Source organism: Anguilla rostrata, chromosome 12, assembly GCF_018555375.3.
Source record: "Anguilla rostrata isolate EN2019 chromosome 12, ASM1855537v3, whole genome shotgun sequence".
NCBI lineage: Eukaryota > Metazoa > Chordata > Actinopteri > Anguilliformes > Anguillidae > Anguilla > Anguilla rostrata.
This window is the reverse complement of record NC_057944.1, coordinates 1181474-1199173: the sequence shown is the minus strand read 5'-3', so window position 1 is coordinate 1199173 and position 17700 is coordinate 1181474. Positions and strand designations below refer to the sequence as shown.

General features: G+C 40.0%; 2 protein-coding genes across 41 annotated transcripts in view; one reads left to right on the top strand and one right to left on the bottom strand.

Annotated features, from left to right (window-relative positions):
* Positions 1-17700, bottom strand: part of LOC135235493 (NACHT, LRR and PYD domains-containing protein 12-like) — a 419768-nt gene that overhangs the window by 283428 nt on the left and 118640 nt on the right. For 29 of the 36 annotated variants that reach the window (XM_064300950.1, XM_064300980.1, XM_064300949.1 and 26 more), the window contains one exon: positions 13151-13220. In XM_064300950.1, coding sequence (XP_064157020.1) covers positions 13151-13220 — 70 coding nt within the window. Of the gene's footprint in view, positions 1-3191; positions 3366-13150; positions 13221-14052; positions 14162-15080; positions 15101-17700 lie in introns of those variants that run through there. The other 7 variants (XM_064300981.1, XM_064300992.1, XM_064300986.1 and 4 more) reach the window with 5 other exon arrangements.
* LOC135235498 (cytochrome P450 2M1-like) overlaps positions 1-17700 on the top strand; it is a 340188-nt gene that overhangs the window by 299221 nt on the left and 23267 nt on the right. The gene's annotated exons all lie outside the window — the stretch shown is intronic.

Below are 17700 nucleotides of genomic sequence, written 5' to 3'. Positions count from 1 at the left end.
TTCAGAGTGGACAGTGAGTTAGTTTACAATGCTGTGGGATGTTTGACACAGCTACTACTGAAAGTGAAGATGCAAAAGATACATCTTTCACAGTGGACAGTAAGTTTTCTTTTTTACTTTTGGTTTAATGTGACAAACTCCTCACTGCACTGCAAGCTAAAGCTGGTGGTATACTCAGTTAGAAGAAAGAACTTCAGGATTGAGAACCGCCGGCGAACATGTCCACGAACACCGTTGTCGGTATACTCAGTGAGAACACCGCACCGTTTGATGTCACTCCACGCTGCTGGGGGGTGCAGAATACTTATGAGGCAGCTATTAACTGGGGCTGGAATCTCACCCAGACCTCCGTCTCGCGGCTACGCCATGGATGTATAAAGAGAAGGGCTACGCGAGATCACAACACAAAACAAAAAGTTTAAAGTGTTAAAAGTGGCTTTAGTTTATCTAGCTATTCAAAAGAAGAAAAAAAGGCGAAGGAGATGGTATGTTCGCCATCTAAATCAGAGTAGGACAGAGAATGGAGAGTTTTGTCTGTACATTCGGCAAATGCGAGTTTAAACGAGGGGGTCCACTTCTCTTATTTCCAAATGTGTGCTAGGCATTTTGATGTCTTGCTGAAATGAGTAGCACCATTCATCAAACATGCGGGAACTCACAGAAATCCCATCTCTACAGAAGAGAGATTGACACTGACTCTCCGTACATTAGCATGTGAAGTCTGCCCTCTGAACTCTCAACCGTAACCAACCAGGTGATATTTGGACCAATAGCTGAGAGGGGGAGGTTGGAGTTCGCACAATACTGTGTGTTTTTGTTCTTCAGTTGTTCTCATTGCATCTTTTTGCTCAAAAAGTTGTATTTCTTACTAAGTATACCACCTACTTAACACACAGCTAAAGGCAGAGTCACTTCAGAAACAGGCTCAAATATATGTATGGATGTGATAAAAGTTTATAATAGAAGATGAAGAAAAGTAATTGAAAGTTTCTGTAACTAGTGAAGAAAATTATAGTTAGAAGGACCATCACCATAGGTCCTTGCAGCAGGACATGCAACATATACAGAAATAGATTCGATCATAAGGGCATGCCAGTCATACAAAGTCCCAAAGGGCCAAATTACTTTAAACTATTCAGGAAACATTGGGTAGCATTGCTTTGGAATACAGCTTGTTTAATTTGTGTAAGCTAAGATATTGTTTCATGTAACTTGGTGCAATTTTGATATCAATACTTTTAATGGCAGGCTTAGATTTGAATTAATGACTTAAAGACAGTACACTGTATGTGTAAGTAACTTGGCATTTTTGTATGATGAAAATGTGTTTTTCATCAGAAATAATTTCTTCTTGTACTGGGTTTACTATGAGTAAGTGATAATAGCAATTCATATAAATGTAGGCTATGAGAGACATGCATGCACATAAATGCACACAAACACACATTCTAGCTGAAAGAAACACATAGGCATAGATTTAATCTTTTTACTTTACCATTAATGACAAATAAATGAAAGTGTATGTCATTTTTAAATGAAAGTGGTTTTGATGGGCTATTGTACATGACAGACCTACAAATTGTCTGCATGTCGGTAGAGGATATATATAGGGCTAGCTAACATTAATTTAGAAATATGGCGTTGCAGGGTCGCTACAGTAGTCTAGTTAAGAAGTAGTTACAGTACCAGTACTGGCACAATGCAACCATTTTGACTTATAAAAAAGCGATATACCAGGCATGGAGAAGTCATTATCTTGCGGCAGTTTCTGTACGACCAGTAATGTTACCTACCAGACAGAAATGTATCACTGATTTTACTGCTTAATTGCAGAGCCATCTGTAGTAACATTATACACACGATCTGTTGTATCTTTAGCAAGGTAGCTAATGTAAAACTTGAAGGTGAAGGTGTAACTGTCTAATGTGTGGGTGTATTTTATTTGGATTTGTGAAATATAAATGAGTTTCCCACAAGGATTTTACAGATGCCAAAGCAATAGTTTAAATGCTTTATTTTTAGTTAGCCATCAATCCAGTGTAATTAGAGGATCGCATGAGTCCGAGGGGGGATGAACCTGCATCTGTTACAAAAAGTTCCAACGGCAACCCAGTGAGCTAAAAGACTGCAGACATTATGGCTGCAAAGTTTTGTACTTTTAAACGTGTACTTGTATATTTGTGTGTGTATCTGATGTTTCTATTGGCTGATATAACTAAATTTCCAGTGGGGAGATGTATTCTTTGTGGGCCTGGAGCATTTATGATGATGTAATCAGGCAGGAAGAAGAAGAAGGAAAAAACACAAAATCCCCTAAGTTTGGGGCTTTATTGTGTGGACGTGAGACATTGTTTGTGAATTCTGTCTGTTGAAATGAGGTCAGAAGGTACAGAAATGAATGTTTTTAAGGGCTGAGAGTCTGTGGTCATTGCAGTTATTTTTGAAGGGAACCCTGAAAAGTGCCAACTCTCTGGGCTGTATAGGTATAGGGCATGCCGCCCCGCCAAGGCGTAACTTGGCGGGATGGCATACCGTACCTGCCATCCCAATTAAACATTTAAACTATTGCTTTTGCATCTTTATAATCTTTGTGGAAAATCCATCCAAATGATTGCCTCTTAACATTGTTAAAGCTGTCTATTCCTGGTTATTGGCAACTTTCATATTTTGTCATGATAAACTGTTTTCTCTTACACTGCACCAAACTACATGGCTCACTTGTACGCTGACTGAAGTGTGCATCTCTGTAAGAACCAATCACTGCATTGGCCTCGTTAATAAAGTTCTGGGGCAACACCCTTACTGTGTTACTCACTGGGCATATTTGTTGATTTCACTAGCAGGATGTGCAGCTCCTCTGGGACAGCTGCTAGAGTCAGTGTCCAGATGGATAAAATAATACAGAGGTCATGAATTGCTCACTTGTATGCTGACTGAGGTTTTAGTGTCAGAGAACACTTAGATGGCAGCAGTAGAGTGTCTCTCTCTCCAGGGTGCAGTGTCTAGCGATAATTTCATATGAGCACACCCCAGTCAATATGCATATATGCTAAATTGTATTCACACAAACATTCAGGTTACAGGTTTTGAAAATGAATGAAATCAGGAAATTTGTTTTCTTCCCTGTGACAAAATTCAAACCCTTACACAGCCACAACAATTAAGGTCACACAGTACACAGCACTACTCACCCCAGTCTCTGTAGTTTACAGTTTGGACTCATCAGTCCAGCACAGAGCAGCTTCACTCCTGAATCTCCCAGGTAATTGTAGCTGAGGTCCAGATCTCTCAGGGTTGAGTTTGATGTCTGGAGAGCTGAGGCCACAATTTCGCAGGACTTCTCTGTGAGGTTACAGCTGTTCAGTCTGCAGAGAGGTAATATTGTATATTATGAATATTGTTTCTTTACTGTCAATTTTTGTACCACAATTAAAAATAAAGAAAACATTTCACCACTTCAACTAAGTTTCATTTATTTCAGACATGCACTTGATAAGATGAATGTGTGCTCACGAGAGAAACGGCTCCACAGCCAACAAGTCCCTGCTCTCTCGTGCACTCTGTGTGCTGTAATCTCTTTCTCTCTCCCTATGAAAGTCCTGTAATGTCTACTCTGTGGGGTCTGTGTCACATCCAAGGTGTATGGCTATTTAGTGTATAACACAGCACACCACAAAGAATGCACTGACTTTCTGAGGGCTGTAATGTACCACCCAACCCTTCTAAGCATCTAAAATACATTTTTAACATTACAAACGTTTGCTCAATCATTGACCAATAACACGCAAGTTGGTGGTGTGCTGGCTTAATGTATGGAGAAAGTAGTAAAGGATGAACACTTTTTTTGACTGTTCCCAGGCTTTTCACTGAAGCCTCCCTGCTCTCATAGGGGTGAGCGCAGTTGTTATAATTACAAATTTCACAAATAATTCATCTTCAGTTTGATGACAGAATGTAATTCATTCAGTATTAGAAATAATCCACTTCACTGAGGCTACTGTGTCAGTTTAGTCACATGATCAGTTCTAAATGTTAGCTCCATACAGATGCACTGCAAAAATAGCTGCCATTGGACTGCGTAAATGAGCACAGCTTGCATTTGAAACAGTCAAACTGAAATTAAATATTTCTCACATCTGTGTCATGCATTCACATGTGTGCCGCATTCATAACGCCACCAAAATAGCAAAATGTGCTATGAGTTAAGACCTGGTCTGGATTTGTTTAAATGGAAACACATTATTCAACACCGAACTTGCACATCTGGGCATACATAAAAACATTCTTTTACCGCTAAAAATTTGTATTCCATCATTGCAGCAAGATAAAGTCAACAATAGCTGAAGGTATGCCAGTACAGCTGTGAAAAATGCTGCTCACTGAACACTTAAATAAAGAGGAATTTAAAAAAATTATACCATGTCATTCTACTGTCAATATCTGGGCATTAATATGGAATAAATATACAACCTTACCATTGGTTTTACACGTAGAGATGTCCCTTTCAAGACTGAGTAGTCATATATTGTCTTGGACAATCCGTTTGTGAAATATACACTTATTTGTGATGCTTGGGCACCTTCCAAAATAGCTAATATTTTGAATTTGAGTGTAATGTAACTGTAATGTAAGCGTTCATTGGTTGCTAAGTAGTCATTGTGTTTAATGCATCGGATGTGACCTGAACTGGAACATAGTGGTGGACAGTTGAATTTGTTTTAATGTCAAATTCCCATACAAGGAAACATTACATACCGTGAGTACAGGAAAACATACAAGAATTAATGATTACACATTTAGGTACTGTTCCACATTGTGTGATAATGTTTTTGCATTATTTTTAATCTAATATGAATGATTCATCTTAAACCTTCAAAAGGGGCATGTTTATATGCTTTATAACAGAAAAAAAGCATTTAATTAATTTTTGGAGAGATTTTGGATATGTTTCAGGACACTAGATATTTTAGACCTCTGTACTGATGGAAATCTTGTCATTCCCACTTGAAAATGATAACAGTGAGTTTCGTCAGATAAAACAATTGATTTATAGTGAAATACATGATTTACAGCAATGCATAATTTAGACATTTTGGATAGTTTTGGAGACACTGGGTACACTACTTAGTTTTTGCTTCATAAATCCATAGTAGTTCTACATATCCACCCTTAGATTTTATGATCTTGTGGTCAAGGAGTTTTTGATCCAGGACACGTATAGTGTAATCTGTTTTATATATGGGTCCTCTCAGTATTTCATTGCAAACTAAAAAAGAGCAAATTCAATTTAGATTATTTTGCCTAGACAATTGCATTTGTGGCACTTTATTTCTTCCTACATTATGAATATAAACTAATCTTAGTATTGTAAATGGTACAAATGTCTTTCCTCATTTAAGCCATTATTGAAGTCTCTGTGATGCTCACGTCTGGAGTTATAAAGCTTTAAATAAGGTCCCCCGTGAATGGGCAACGATTGGGCAGATTTGGCATGCGCGCAAAGGGTTTAAATGAGGGCACTAACTCTAGAAGTTATCATTTATACCAAATTTTCACTTACCAGACAATTTTATTGTACTTTACTCTCACTAGAAATATTAAGTGTGAAAATACACTGTCAATCATCTACATTATTAATGATACAATACTCACGTGGCCTTCCTGCAGTTCCTGACTACTGGTACCAGTCTCTGATGACCTGCTGCTGATGTGTTGTAGGTTTTCAAGTCAAACTCATCCAGGATCTCCTCTGACATCAGTAACACAAAGGCCAGAGCTGAACACTGGTGTGGTTCCAGCTTTTTATCAGAAAGTTTTCCTGATCTCAGGGAATTCTGGATTTCCTCCACTAGGGAGTTGTCATTCAGTTCACTGAGACAGTGGAACAGATTGATGGTCCTCTCTGCTGAAGATTCCTCTCTGATCCTCTCCTTAATGTACTGGACTGTTTTATTAATGCTCTGTGATCTGCTTTCTGTCTGTGTCTGTAGGTCTGGTACAGGTGATCTGCGTCCTGTCTGTGTCAGTAGTCCCCCTAAGAGCTTCTGAATGGACTCCAGAGAGAGGCCAAGAAGGAATCTGAGGAAAAGGTCCAGGTGTCCATTCTTACTCTTTAAGGCCTGATCTACTGCAGTCCTGTGCAACTCAGACAGCTGCACTCTGTCACTGTGAGATTTTGATTCTTCTGCTCTGAGTACATTTCTGTTCCCATTTACACATGAATGAAACACAAACAAGGCAGCCAGATACTCCTGAATGCTCAGATGCACAAAGCAGTAGACCTTCTCCTGATACAACCCACACTCCTCTTTAAAGATCTCTGTGCACACCCCAGAGTACACTGAAGCTTCACTGACATCAATGCCACTCTCTCTCAGGTCCTCTTCATAGAATATCAGATTGCCCTTTTCCAGCTGTAGAAAAGCCAGCTGCCCCAGTTTCAGGATGATTTCTGTATCTGATGCTGACCTCTTCTTTGTGTCCGTCTCATCAGTGCCATGATACTTCTGATTCTTCACATTAGTCTGAATGAGCAGGAAGTGTGTGTACATTTCAGTCAGAGTTTTGGGCAGATCTCCACTCTCTGCTTTACCCAACATTGTCTCCAGAACAGTAGCAGAAATCCAGCAGAAGACTGGTATGTGACACATGATGTAGAGACTCCTGGATGACTTTATGTGTGAGATAATTCTGCTGGCCTGGTTCTGATCTCTGATTCTCTCCCTGAAGTACCCCTCCTTCTGTGGGTCATTAAACCCTTGTACCTCTGTCACTCGGTGGACACACTCAGGAGGGATCTGATTGGCTGCTGCTGGTCGGGAGGTGATCCAGAGGAGAGCAGAGGGAAGCAGATTCCCCTTAATGAGGTTGGTCAGCAGCACATCCACTGATGATGATTCTGTTATATCACAGCAGATCTCATTACCTTGGAAATCTAGAGGAAGTCGACACTCATCCAGACCATCAAAGATAAACACCACTTTGACCTCATCACCTTCAACACTTTGGCTCTCTTTCAGTTGTGGAAAGTAGTGCTGCAGAAGTTGCATCAGACTGAATGCTCTTTCCTTCTTCAAATTCAGATCTCGGAAAGGAAGAGTGAAGATGAAATTAACGTCCTGATTGGCTTTTCCTTCTGCCCAGTCCAGAATGAACTTCTGCACAGAGACAGTTTTCCCAATGCCAGCGATGCCCTTTGTAAGCACAGTTCTGATGGGTTTCTTTTGTCCAGGTGAAGGCTTAAAGATGTCATTGCAGAGGATTGCAGTCTCCTGTGTGGTTTGTCTCTTGGATGCTGTCTCAATCTGTCTGACCTCGTGTTCATTATTGACCCCCCCACTTCCCCCCTCTGTGATGTAGAGCTCTGTATAGATCTCATTGAGGAGGGTTGCGTTGCTCTGCTTTGCTAAACCATCAAATATGCATTCAAACTTCCTCTTTAGATGAGCTTTAAGTGCCTTCTGGACTATTTTTATGGATTCATCTGAAGAGAGGAAATATGAGAAACAATTATGTTTAAAATGTGATAAACATTTCCCATTCAATAACAGATTTTTTAAAAACTACCAATAAAAATATTAATAGACTCATACTTAACAGCATTTTACGCATATCACAGTGTTACATAAGTCTTTGTGTGCACATTGGTTGTGACACTTTCTATATGTAATGTTGTCAATGTAAAACACTATTATGGAAGTGTGGATGCTATAGCTAATTCCAGCATTTGAATGGACACACATTCGCAATGAGAGAAAACTCTTACTGCGCTGCTCATCTCTCTCCAGTGAGTCAGTGAGATCCTTCTGCATCATGTTCCTCATGATGTGGAGTGTGATCTTCAGAGACCTCTCACTGCCACAGGTCTCCAGCAACTTCTCAACTATGTACCGGGCCTCAGGATCCTTCTGCTCTCTCTCAGTGCATTCTGGGTAACCTTCAATTCGATGACTTTTGAACAATTCCTTCATCTTCATAAACTTAAGCAGTACAGAAGAATCTTCAGACAGAGTCTTAAAGCATTCTGGGCAATCCTGACTCAGATGGCTCTGAAACTGTTTCAACTTCTCATCCTTCTTCAGTTTCATCAAAGTGCGCAGGAGACACTGAAATAAACACATGAAGAGGTGTGCTGTGTCAGTGTGAAATAAACACATGAAGAGGTGTGCTGTATCAGTGTGAAATAAACACATGAAGAGGTGGGTTGGTGAGTATGTCAATTCCTTATAATTGACCATTTATCATATTACTATCAAATAATAATTAAATAAATGTTACAAAAATGTTACCAGATGGATGGATAGAATTATGTCTTGTTTGTTTTTTCCCCTACAAACACCTTTATTATTTAGGTTGGCCCAGTGTAAAATATTTAGTTACATGAATTTGGTAATTTTGTTATTGTATTTGAATATAAAATAATTTTTATTATTATATTTAGAGATTTAGAGAAAAAATAGAGTGAAAATATTTTGTTGGCTGAATACCTCAATATTAATGTAAGTTAATATTGTTAAATCAAAGTTAATACAACTTATTTATCGTTGCTCAGCCAACATAAAATAATTGTCGCTGGATCATAGAGTTTGTAATGCACAGAACCTTGAAGGTACAGCAAACTGAAAAGTGCTATTGTATACAGTTACTTTAAACGTTTTAGTTGGGAGAACCAAACTTTTTTTACAGCGTGTATTGTATTACAGTTCAAATAAACGCTACAGGATCCTTGTTTTGTGTGGAGTGTTTTTGAGACAAATAGAGAATAGACTACAGATACTACTTGTGCAAAATCCTGAATTTCCATATAATAAAGGAGTTGCTCTGTGTAGTACATTTAGTAAATGCTAACTGAACTGAATGCTTCCAGTTTAAAAGTCTCAGTTTGGAGTCTTCCTCTGCTGCCATGTGTGGGACCTGCTAAAGGAATCTGGACTTTCTGTGAGGCAGGGAGGATCAGGCAGCACTCCAGAACTGGATTTGATGTTAAGTTGTGTCTTTAGAGGAGTTAACCCCTTAAACCCCACTTAAAATCCAGGGCTTTTTGTAGGAACCTCCCCTGTCTTAAAGAAACCTCATTATCTCCATGCAGTACTGTTATCTCCATACACGAAACTATATGCAGTCCAGACATGGTTCAAAGCTTGAAATAAAGAGAACATTTCTACCAAAATAATCCCTGATCACACGGGAGCCTCGCTCTGTAAACATACAGGACATATTCATCCTGAAAAACAAAGAAGAAATCCAAAAATGTTTTGTATTTTCTTTATTCGGTAGTGACTGTATATACTTCAGATACTGGATGAAACTAGATTTCTTTTTACAATCGTACTCCAGGATGTATACCAATAAACACCAATAAAAAGTGGATTTAACAAGCAGTAAAATTTGACATGCGTGTTCCCAAAGGTGGGCCCAGATATCCTGAAAACCTCTCCAGATTGGAATATTGTGTATATCTTTTTCCCAGCCGTGCTCCACCTCCAGATGCTAAATTAATAGCACTAAAATAATACAATGCACCCAAACTTTAGAGAGTTCTGCTTTCTGCATTTTCACCGAGTTTAACATTAGCTATGTTACGTCCCTCTACTTTGTATTAGCACTGCTTCCTTTTTCCTTTTGGTTTTGCGTGCTGCCGTGTCTCTTTGTGTGCCCCCTTTAAGTGTTGATGACGTCACGGGCCTGCTGGAGCGAGACACGTGGTTTCCAGGGGAACCCTGCTGTCTACGTGACACGATGAGGACATCGCTAGGCAACGTCACTGGAGAGACACATGTTTACAAATTCTGACTACCATCGCCGAGGAGAAGCTAACTGCGAGGCTGTAAGGCAAACATTCACAGCAGAAGGACTTTATCATAAAATTCCACTGCAAATGGACTCGTCTGGTGTCTACTTGTGTTTAACTGCTACACACAGGTGGGGGCCATAAATGCCTAAAGGATGAGACTTGCAGCTAGGAAAGCAATCAATGCATCCTGCATGGGACTGTTTACCACACCGTTTACTGCGGAAGAACAATCTTGTGCATTCTTCAGCCATCTTGCCCTTTTGAAGATAGGGCTCTGGACATACCAGCTTGGGGATCAATGGACATACAGCTCACCCTCCTCCCGCTGGACATGCCAGGCGGACAAGGCGAGGCTGGACACCACTCACGGACAGTGCCACAGCGCCTCCATATGGCGTCATTGGGTCAGGTCACCCTCAAACAGAATCCTAAATAACTCTGGGGCATGACATGTTCTGTAAATACAGTATTTATTAAAACATTTGAGGCAATATAAAATGTAATGAGGTGGAAGAGGCTTGGTTGGATGTGGGTCTGATGGTAATATGGAAAAGATGATAGGAATTAAGGTGTGTGAAGGATTGAGGAGTGAGGGGGATGAATTTGCCTACATAAGTGACTGGATTATAGAAGAACCACCACCTGGGGCCTCCACAAAAGAAAGGTATCAAAATCAATCTTCAGATCACGCACCATCGTACAAAGTATCTTAATACTATCATCTGGATAATGGCACCCCTGTATCTACACGGGAAGAAGGGGGAAGGGGATCTCTGGTTGGTGGAGCCACAGTGCTACTTCTGTTTGGCCTTATTTGGGCAAATTGAGGGAAACGTGGAGTTTGGGAGGTGTGGTCGGGATGACATTTAAGGGGAGCAAGGAAGCAGATCTGGGAGAAGCCTGCTTATCAGATTCTCCGGGTACCATACTCTTGTCCGTATGGAAACATGCTGGGTATGTGACATATATGTGTGTTCATTAGAATGTATCTATGTTAGAACTTAAATGTGTGAGAAGACTCTTATGTTTCTACTTTCTATATATATATATATAGTAACAATAAACCACTATGGTTTCAGTATGATCCATAATTTCGTGAATAACCTCACTTTGTCCACAGCATCACCGGCCATATGCTAACCCACTAATATCAGTGCATACAAGCTGAGGTGCGGTGTCCTAGGGCACTGTGGTAAGTGTTCTTGAGCCTCGGAACTGATTACCTGAGTACAAGCCTAGTAACAAGTTTGAAGGCTTTAGACCTTAATATAAAAACCTCTGAGTACCAGTCTAGTAACAAGTTTAAAGGCTTTAGACCTTAATATGAAAACCTCTGGGTACAAGTCTAGTAACAAGTTTAATGGCTTTAGACCTTAATATAAAAACCTCTGAGTACAAGTCTAGTAACAAGTTTAAAGGCTTTAGACCTTAATATAAAAACCTCAGAGTACAAGTCTAGTAACAAGTTTAAAGGCTTTAGGCCTTAATATAAACACCTCTGAGTGCAGTAACAAGGTTAAAGGATTAGGTTTCTAGCCTATGAGGAACAAATAAATGACCAGTGCTAAGCCGGGTGCATAGCTTACGCTCCTAAATTCCAGCCTGAAAGCAGAGTCTGATAAGTGCTGATACTAAACCCGGTTGCCTGGGTCCCACAGCGGTACACGTCTCAACCCCTCTGAGAGTGCAGTTGAGACTGTCCGGTATCTGTCCGGAGGGAACCACACCTTTAAGTCTCAGAGATGGAGGCCGGTACTAGTGGTCACTGGACCTCTGAGTACGAGCCCGATGTAACGTCGCAACCTCTGGGTGCCACGGCAGATACAAGTCTCCCCCCCTCTGATAGTGCAGCCCCAGGCTACAACAAGAATCTGAATCTGCCACATGTGGAACCCATGTTAAAACCTCTACGACTGGTGCCAAGTGTCATAGCACACAACTTCTGAATTTCTGAGGTGCTGGAACTGAGTCCTCGGGCCTAAACCACCTGTCCCAGTAACTCGGGTTAGAATACAGTATGATTATAATTCTTTGGCATTAGAGTCTGAAAGAAAGTAACTGAATGAGTTCAAGTTCGAGGCACAAGGATACTGCCGACACTGAGGTGTATGTACTGTGTAACTCTAACAACCATAACAAATTGTCTCTCATAACCCTGCCTCTCCAGTAGGTATAAAATTTCCTTATAGCTACCTTGCTAACGACTCATCGGATGCACATGCAAAATGACATGTATGGAAGTGCACTTGTTTAAAACCACAAAATTCTGCTTATATATCTCCTTCGCTAGTAGCTCACTGGGTAGCATGGCTGCCTGCAGCACTTTGGATGTGTGCAGGCAGTTCGAGCCCCCCTCTGACTCTAAAACCTCTCAGTCATTACACTGCTTTGCTGGATAACTAAAAATAAAACATTAAACTATTGTTGTTGCACCTGTATAATCTTGCCGGGAAAGTAATTCATATTTCTGTATTTACACAACTACAAATAAAATATACCCACACATTACACAGTTCCGTGTTTGGCATTTTTGGCATCACAAGGAGGAAAATGACAAAACTATAAAATCGAATCATTAACAATTTATAATAATATAGTGCCCTTTATAGTACTTCAGTATCTTTTATGCAAAGCATTTGCCAATAGTCAAAGCTCTACTAAAGTGTGCGCTAAGCTTCCACTCATGCGCTACGTGAAAATGCAAAGTGAAAGTAAGTCAGTACGTAGTAGAATAGCTAAGCTGTAGTTTCAGCTAGAAGGACGGCGTAAGCTACGTTCGAAAGCTACAGTATGTAAACGAGCTTGAAGAACTGAACACTGTATGATTGCTGTAACGAATATGAGGCTCCAAACAGGGGCAAAAGTCCCGATGGGTAGATCTTAGAGAGGGTAGCAGTAGTTTGCTTTTAGGTCATTTACTTGGCACTGGAATGTCTAATTGCAATCTTTTTTTTTTGATCATAATGTAAAAAGTAGTTTTTAAATTTTTTTTTTTATTTGTTTAGAAAAACCACACTTTTTGCTTTTGACAATCTATTTAAGTGCATAACTGAAAATCTGATATAGTACATAAAAGCTGACATAAATCTGTCCCATCTATTTTTTTTTAAAGACCTCTTATGGAAATGAAGTAAATACCCTAATTGATTTAACACAGAGAATGTATGGTAACATGAAATGTGTGCTGTAGTGAAAAATAGAGTTTGAATGTCCTTAGCTTAGGTGTATGTAAACGTTTGGACTCAACTATGTATTCTATATATTGTATTTGATACGTGCATTATATATTCAAATGAAACTTACAATACAATTAAAACACAAATTAATTAAAAACAATTGAAAAAAAACAGAACTCACCTGTCTTGTGAAAGATAATTTCTCTGAACTGTTCTCTTCTAAAGAGCAGGACTGCAGTGACTGCGGTATCCTGCAAACAAAACAGATTCCAGTTAAATTCATCCTCTTACTGCAGCTCTAACTCACAGCACATGGAGACAGAGCTTCCAGTTAAACTCATCCTCTTACTGCAGCTCTAACTCACAGCACATTGGGGCAGAGCTTCCAGTTAAACTCATCCTGCTACTGCAGCTCTAACTCACAGCACATGGAGACAGAGCTTCCAGTTAAACTCATCCTCTTACTGCAGCTCTAACTCACAGCACATTGGGACAGAGCTTCCAGTTAAACTCATCCTCTTACTGCAGCTCTAACTCACAGCACATGGAGACAGAGCTTCCAGTTAAACTCATCCTCTTACTGCAGCTCTAACTCACAGCACATGGAGACAGAGCTTCCAGTTAAACTCATCCTCAAAGTGCAGATTAAAATCGAGCCATTGCTCCCAAACACACCAGAAAAAAAATCTGAAAGCATTTTTAAAACGTTTAAATAAAAGCTGGTTTATTGTGTTTGTGTGATATTCCACTGTGGATGGTCAAGAGTAATATTTGGCATAGGTGCAATAAGTTATAAATGTAAAAGACAATCCTCTTACTGCAGCTCTAACTCACAGCACATGGAGACAGAGCTTCCAGTTAAATTCATCCTCTTACTGCAGCTCAAAACTCACATCACAAATGAATATGACAAAATACACCTCCCCTAACCTGAATGTGATATAAATCAGAAGCCTACAGCTATATGTGCAATAATAACTCCCACTAGATCTGAAAGTCTTAATACACCCACCGACAACAGAAAGGTGCCAGTAACACTGAAGTATAATTAAACATACTGTCAATTTGAACCTCTTTAATTACCTTTGATCACCTGTGACCTCTCCTCTGAATGCATTTGACAATCCATTGAACGATCACTCTTCATAGACAGACAGCTGGGTACAGGTGACCTGCTCTTTCTACCTGGACCCTGTGAACAAACATGGAGACAGAGCTTCCAGTTAAACTCATCCTCTTACTGCAGCCTCTAACCACATGGAGACAGAGCTTCCATTAAACTCATCCTCTTACTGCAGCTTAACTCACAGCACATGGAGACAGACTTCCAGTTAAACTCATCCTCAAAGTGCGATTAAAATGGTTTTATTGCCCCAAACCACCAGAAAAAAAAATCTGAAAGCATTTTTAAAACGTTTAAATAAAACTGGTTTATTGTGTTTGTGTGATATTCCACTTGGATGGTGGGTATTTTAAAGTTTCAATAAAATTATAAATGTAAAACAATCCTTTTTACTGATCTAACTCCGCCATGGAGGCAAGAGCTTCCAGTTAAATCATCCCCCCTTACTGCCCGCTCAAATCACATCACAAATGAATATGACAAATACACCTCCCCACACCTGAATGTGATATAAATCAGAAGCCCCCGGGTGTCTGTTAATAACCCCACCTGATCTGAAAGTCAATACCCCGACAACAAAAAAGGTGCCAAATAACCTAAGTAAATTAAACAGTACTGTCAATTTGAACCTCTTTAATTCCTTTGATCACCTGTGACCTCTCCCTCTGAATTTTCGTTTGACAATCCATTGAGCGATCCTTTATAGACAGACAGCTGGGTACAAAGGGCCCTGCTCTTTCTCCTGGACCCTTGAACCAAACCGGAACAGAGCTTCCAGTTAAACTCTCCTCTTCTGCGCTCTAACTCACAGCAAAAATGAATATGAAAAAAAACCCCTCCTTTCAACCTGAAAAGTGATATAAATCACAAACCTTAGCTATATGTGCAATAATAACCCCCACCTGGGTCTGAAAATTAAACCCCCCACCGACAACAAAATTCCATAAACCCAAGTTAATTAAACAATTGTTTTTGAACCTCTTTAAACCTTTGGTCACCTGTGACCTCTCCTCCCGAATGTGAAATGGGGGTTCTTTTTGAATGATCACTCTTAAAAGACTTACAGGTGGGTCAGGTGACCCTGCTGTTTCCTTTGGACCCTGTAACAAACATGGAACACCATCAAGTTAACTCTCCTTTGCAGCTCCTCGGCCATGGAAAGGCTTCCAGTTAAATATGTCTTTCAACTCTTTCACAGAACATTGGGACAGGGCTTCCGTTAACCCCATCCTCTTACTGCCGCTCTAACTCACAGAACATTGGGAAAACGTTAAACTTTCATCCTCTTACTGCAGCTCTAACTCACAGCACATGGAGACAGAGCTTCCAGTTAAACTCATCCACTAAGTGCAGATTAAATCGAGCCCTTGCTCCCAAACACGCCAGAAATAAAACCTGAAAGCATATTTATGTTTAAATAAAAGCTGGTTTTTGTGTTTGTGTGATATTCCACTGTGGATGGAAAGAGTAATATTTGGCATAGGTGCAATAAGTTATAAATGTAAAAAGACAATCCTGTTACTGCAGCTCTAACTCACAGCACATGGAGACAGAGCTTCCAGTTAAACTCATCTCTTACTGCAGCTCTAACTCTCAGCACATGGAGACAGAGCTTCAGTTAAACTCATCCTCTTACTGCAGCTCTAACTCTCAGAAATTAAATATCTGGTTCATGCACTTGTACCTCTTCCTCTTAGTGCTGAGGGTTCCTCCTTTGGTGTCTGGTTCCTCAGAGACTCATTTTATAACCAGCGCCTCTATCTCAGGAGACTGGAACCCATCTGACCAGTTTAGACCACACGTGGGTTCTATCCCAAACCAGCCAAGCTGTAAACACACAAAATGAGAACACACTGAACACACAGAGACACACATATACAACACGCCGCGGTGTTGACAGTAAGCAATCCAGAACTGAAATAGGCCCTAAACATGTTCTAAACAGCCACCTCAAATGTTTTTGCACCATTGATAATGATGAACAATTGTACTGCATGAATGTCAGTGGTAAACTATATATTGATTGTCCAACTTGCTAAATACTTTTCATTAAGGATTCAATGGAATCAACCAAAACTTTTCCAGATCATACATTTATTTCCAGAAAATAAGTGTCACATTATTGACACCCTGGTTCATTGAAATAGTTATTTATTTTCCTTTACATGTTTCACTTGTTTTCTTATTATTATCACTATATATGTATACTATGTATACTACACTCATCCTTCCACTTTATACACCTGTTCAGCTGCTCGTTAACGCAAATATCTAATCAGCCAATCACGTGGCAGCAACTCAATGCATTTAGGCATGTAGACATGGTCAAGATGATCTCTGAAGTTCAAACCAAGCATCAGAAGTGGAAGAAAGGTGATTTAAGGACTTTGATATGGCATGGTTATTTGGTGCCAGACGGGCTGGTTTGAGTACTTCAGAAACTGCTGATCTACTGGGATTTTCACGTACAACAATCTCTGTAGGATTTACAGAGCAAGGAAAAGAGACAATATCCGTGAGCAGCAGTTCTCCTGGGCAAAAATGCCTTGTTGATGGCAGAGTTCAGAGGAGCATGGCCAGACTGGTTCGAGTTGATAGAAAGGCAACAGTAACTCAAATAACCACTCGTTACAACCAAGGAATGCAGAAGAGCATCTCTGAACGCACAACATGTCGAACCTTGAAGCAGATGGGCTACAGCAGCAGACCAACCAAGGTGTACCTAATAAAGTGGCTGGTGAGTGTATGTATACTATGTAGACTATGTATATATATACTTTTCTTTTTCTGCTTCTTTTGTACTCACTCTGCTGCTGTAACACAAATTCCCTCCCTGGGGATTAATAAAGTGTCATCTTATCTTATCTTATCAGTAGTTTGTTCACACTCCCCTTGCAAGGATAATGACACTGAGTATTTTTATATCATGTCTAATAAGACTACAGAACACATTGGGAGAGATCTTAGACCCTTCCTCCATCTACTTCTTTAATACCTCTGGGTCTTTGCTTCAGAACTGTCCTGTTCAATTAAAACTGCAGGTTTCCAATATAGTTCAAGTCTGGAGACTGTAGCCATTGCAAAATGTGGCTTACTTGGTTAATTAATGATTTATTTGTGAATAGTAATGTGTGATTGAGGTCACTGTTTTGCTGGAAGATTCACTAGCGACTTTCAGTCTGCTGCAGAGGCAACCATTTTTTTGGCTAAAAATTCCTGGTACCTGGGTAGAGTTCATGATGCTATTGTCCTACAGGGCCCCAGGACCAGTGGGGCAGAACGGCCCCATAACATTAAAGATCCCCCACCGTATTTAACAGTAGGTATGTGGCTTGTTTCTGTACACCTCTTTAAATCAACATCAACCTCATATCCTTTGTATTACATACCGGCCACTTATTAGGTATACCTGCTTGTTAATGCAAATACCCTACTCCCCAAACAGCAAATCATGTGACTGCAAATCATATATAAAGTATGCAGACATAGTGAAGATGTTCAGTTTTTTGTTTGAGCAAATATTGTAATGGACAAGATGTGTGATCTAAGCGACTCTGACTGTGGCATGACTGTCTGTGCCAGATGGATGTGTTGCCAGACGTAGTGGT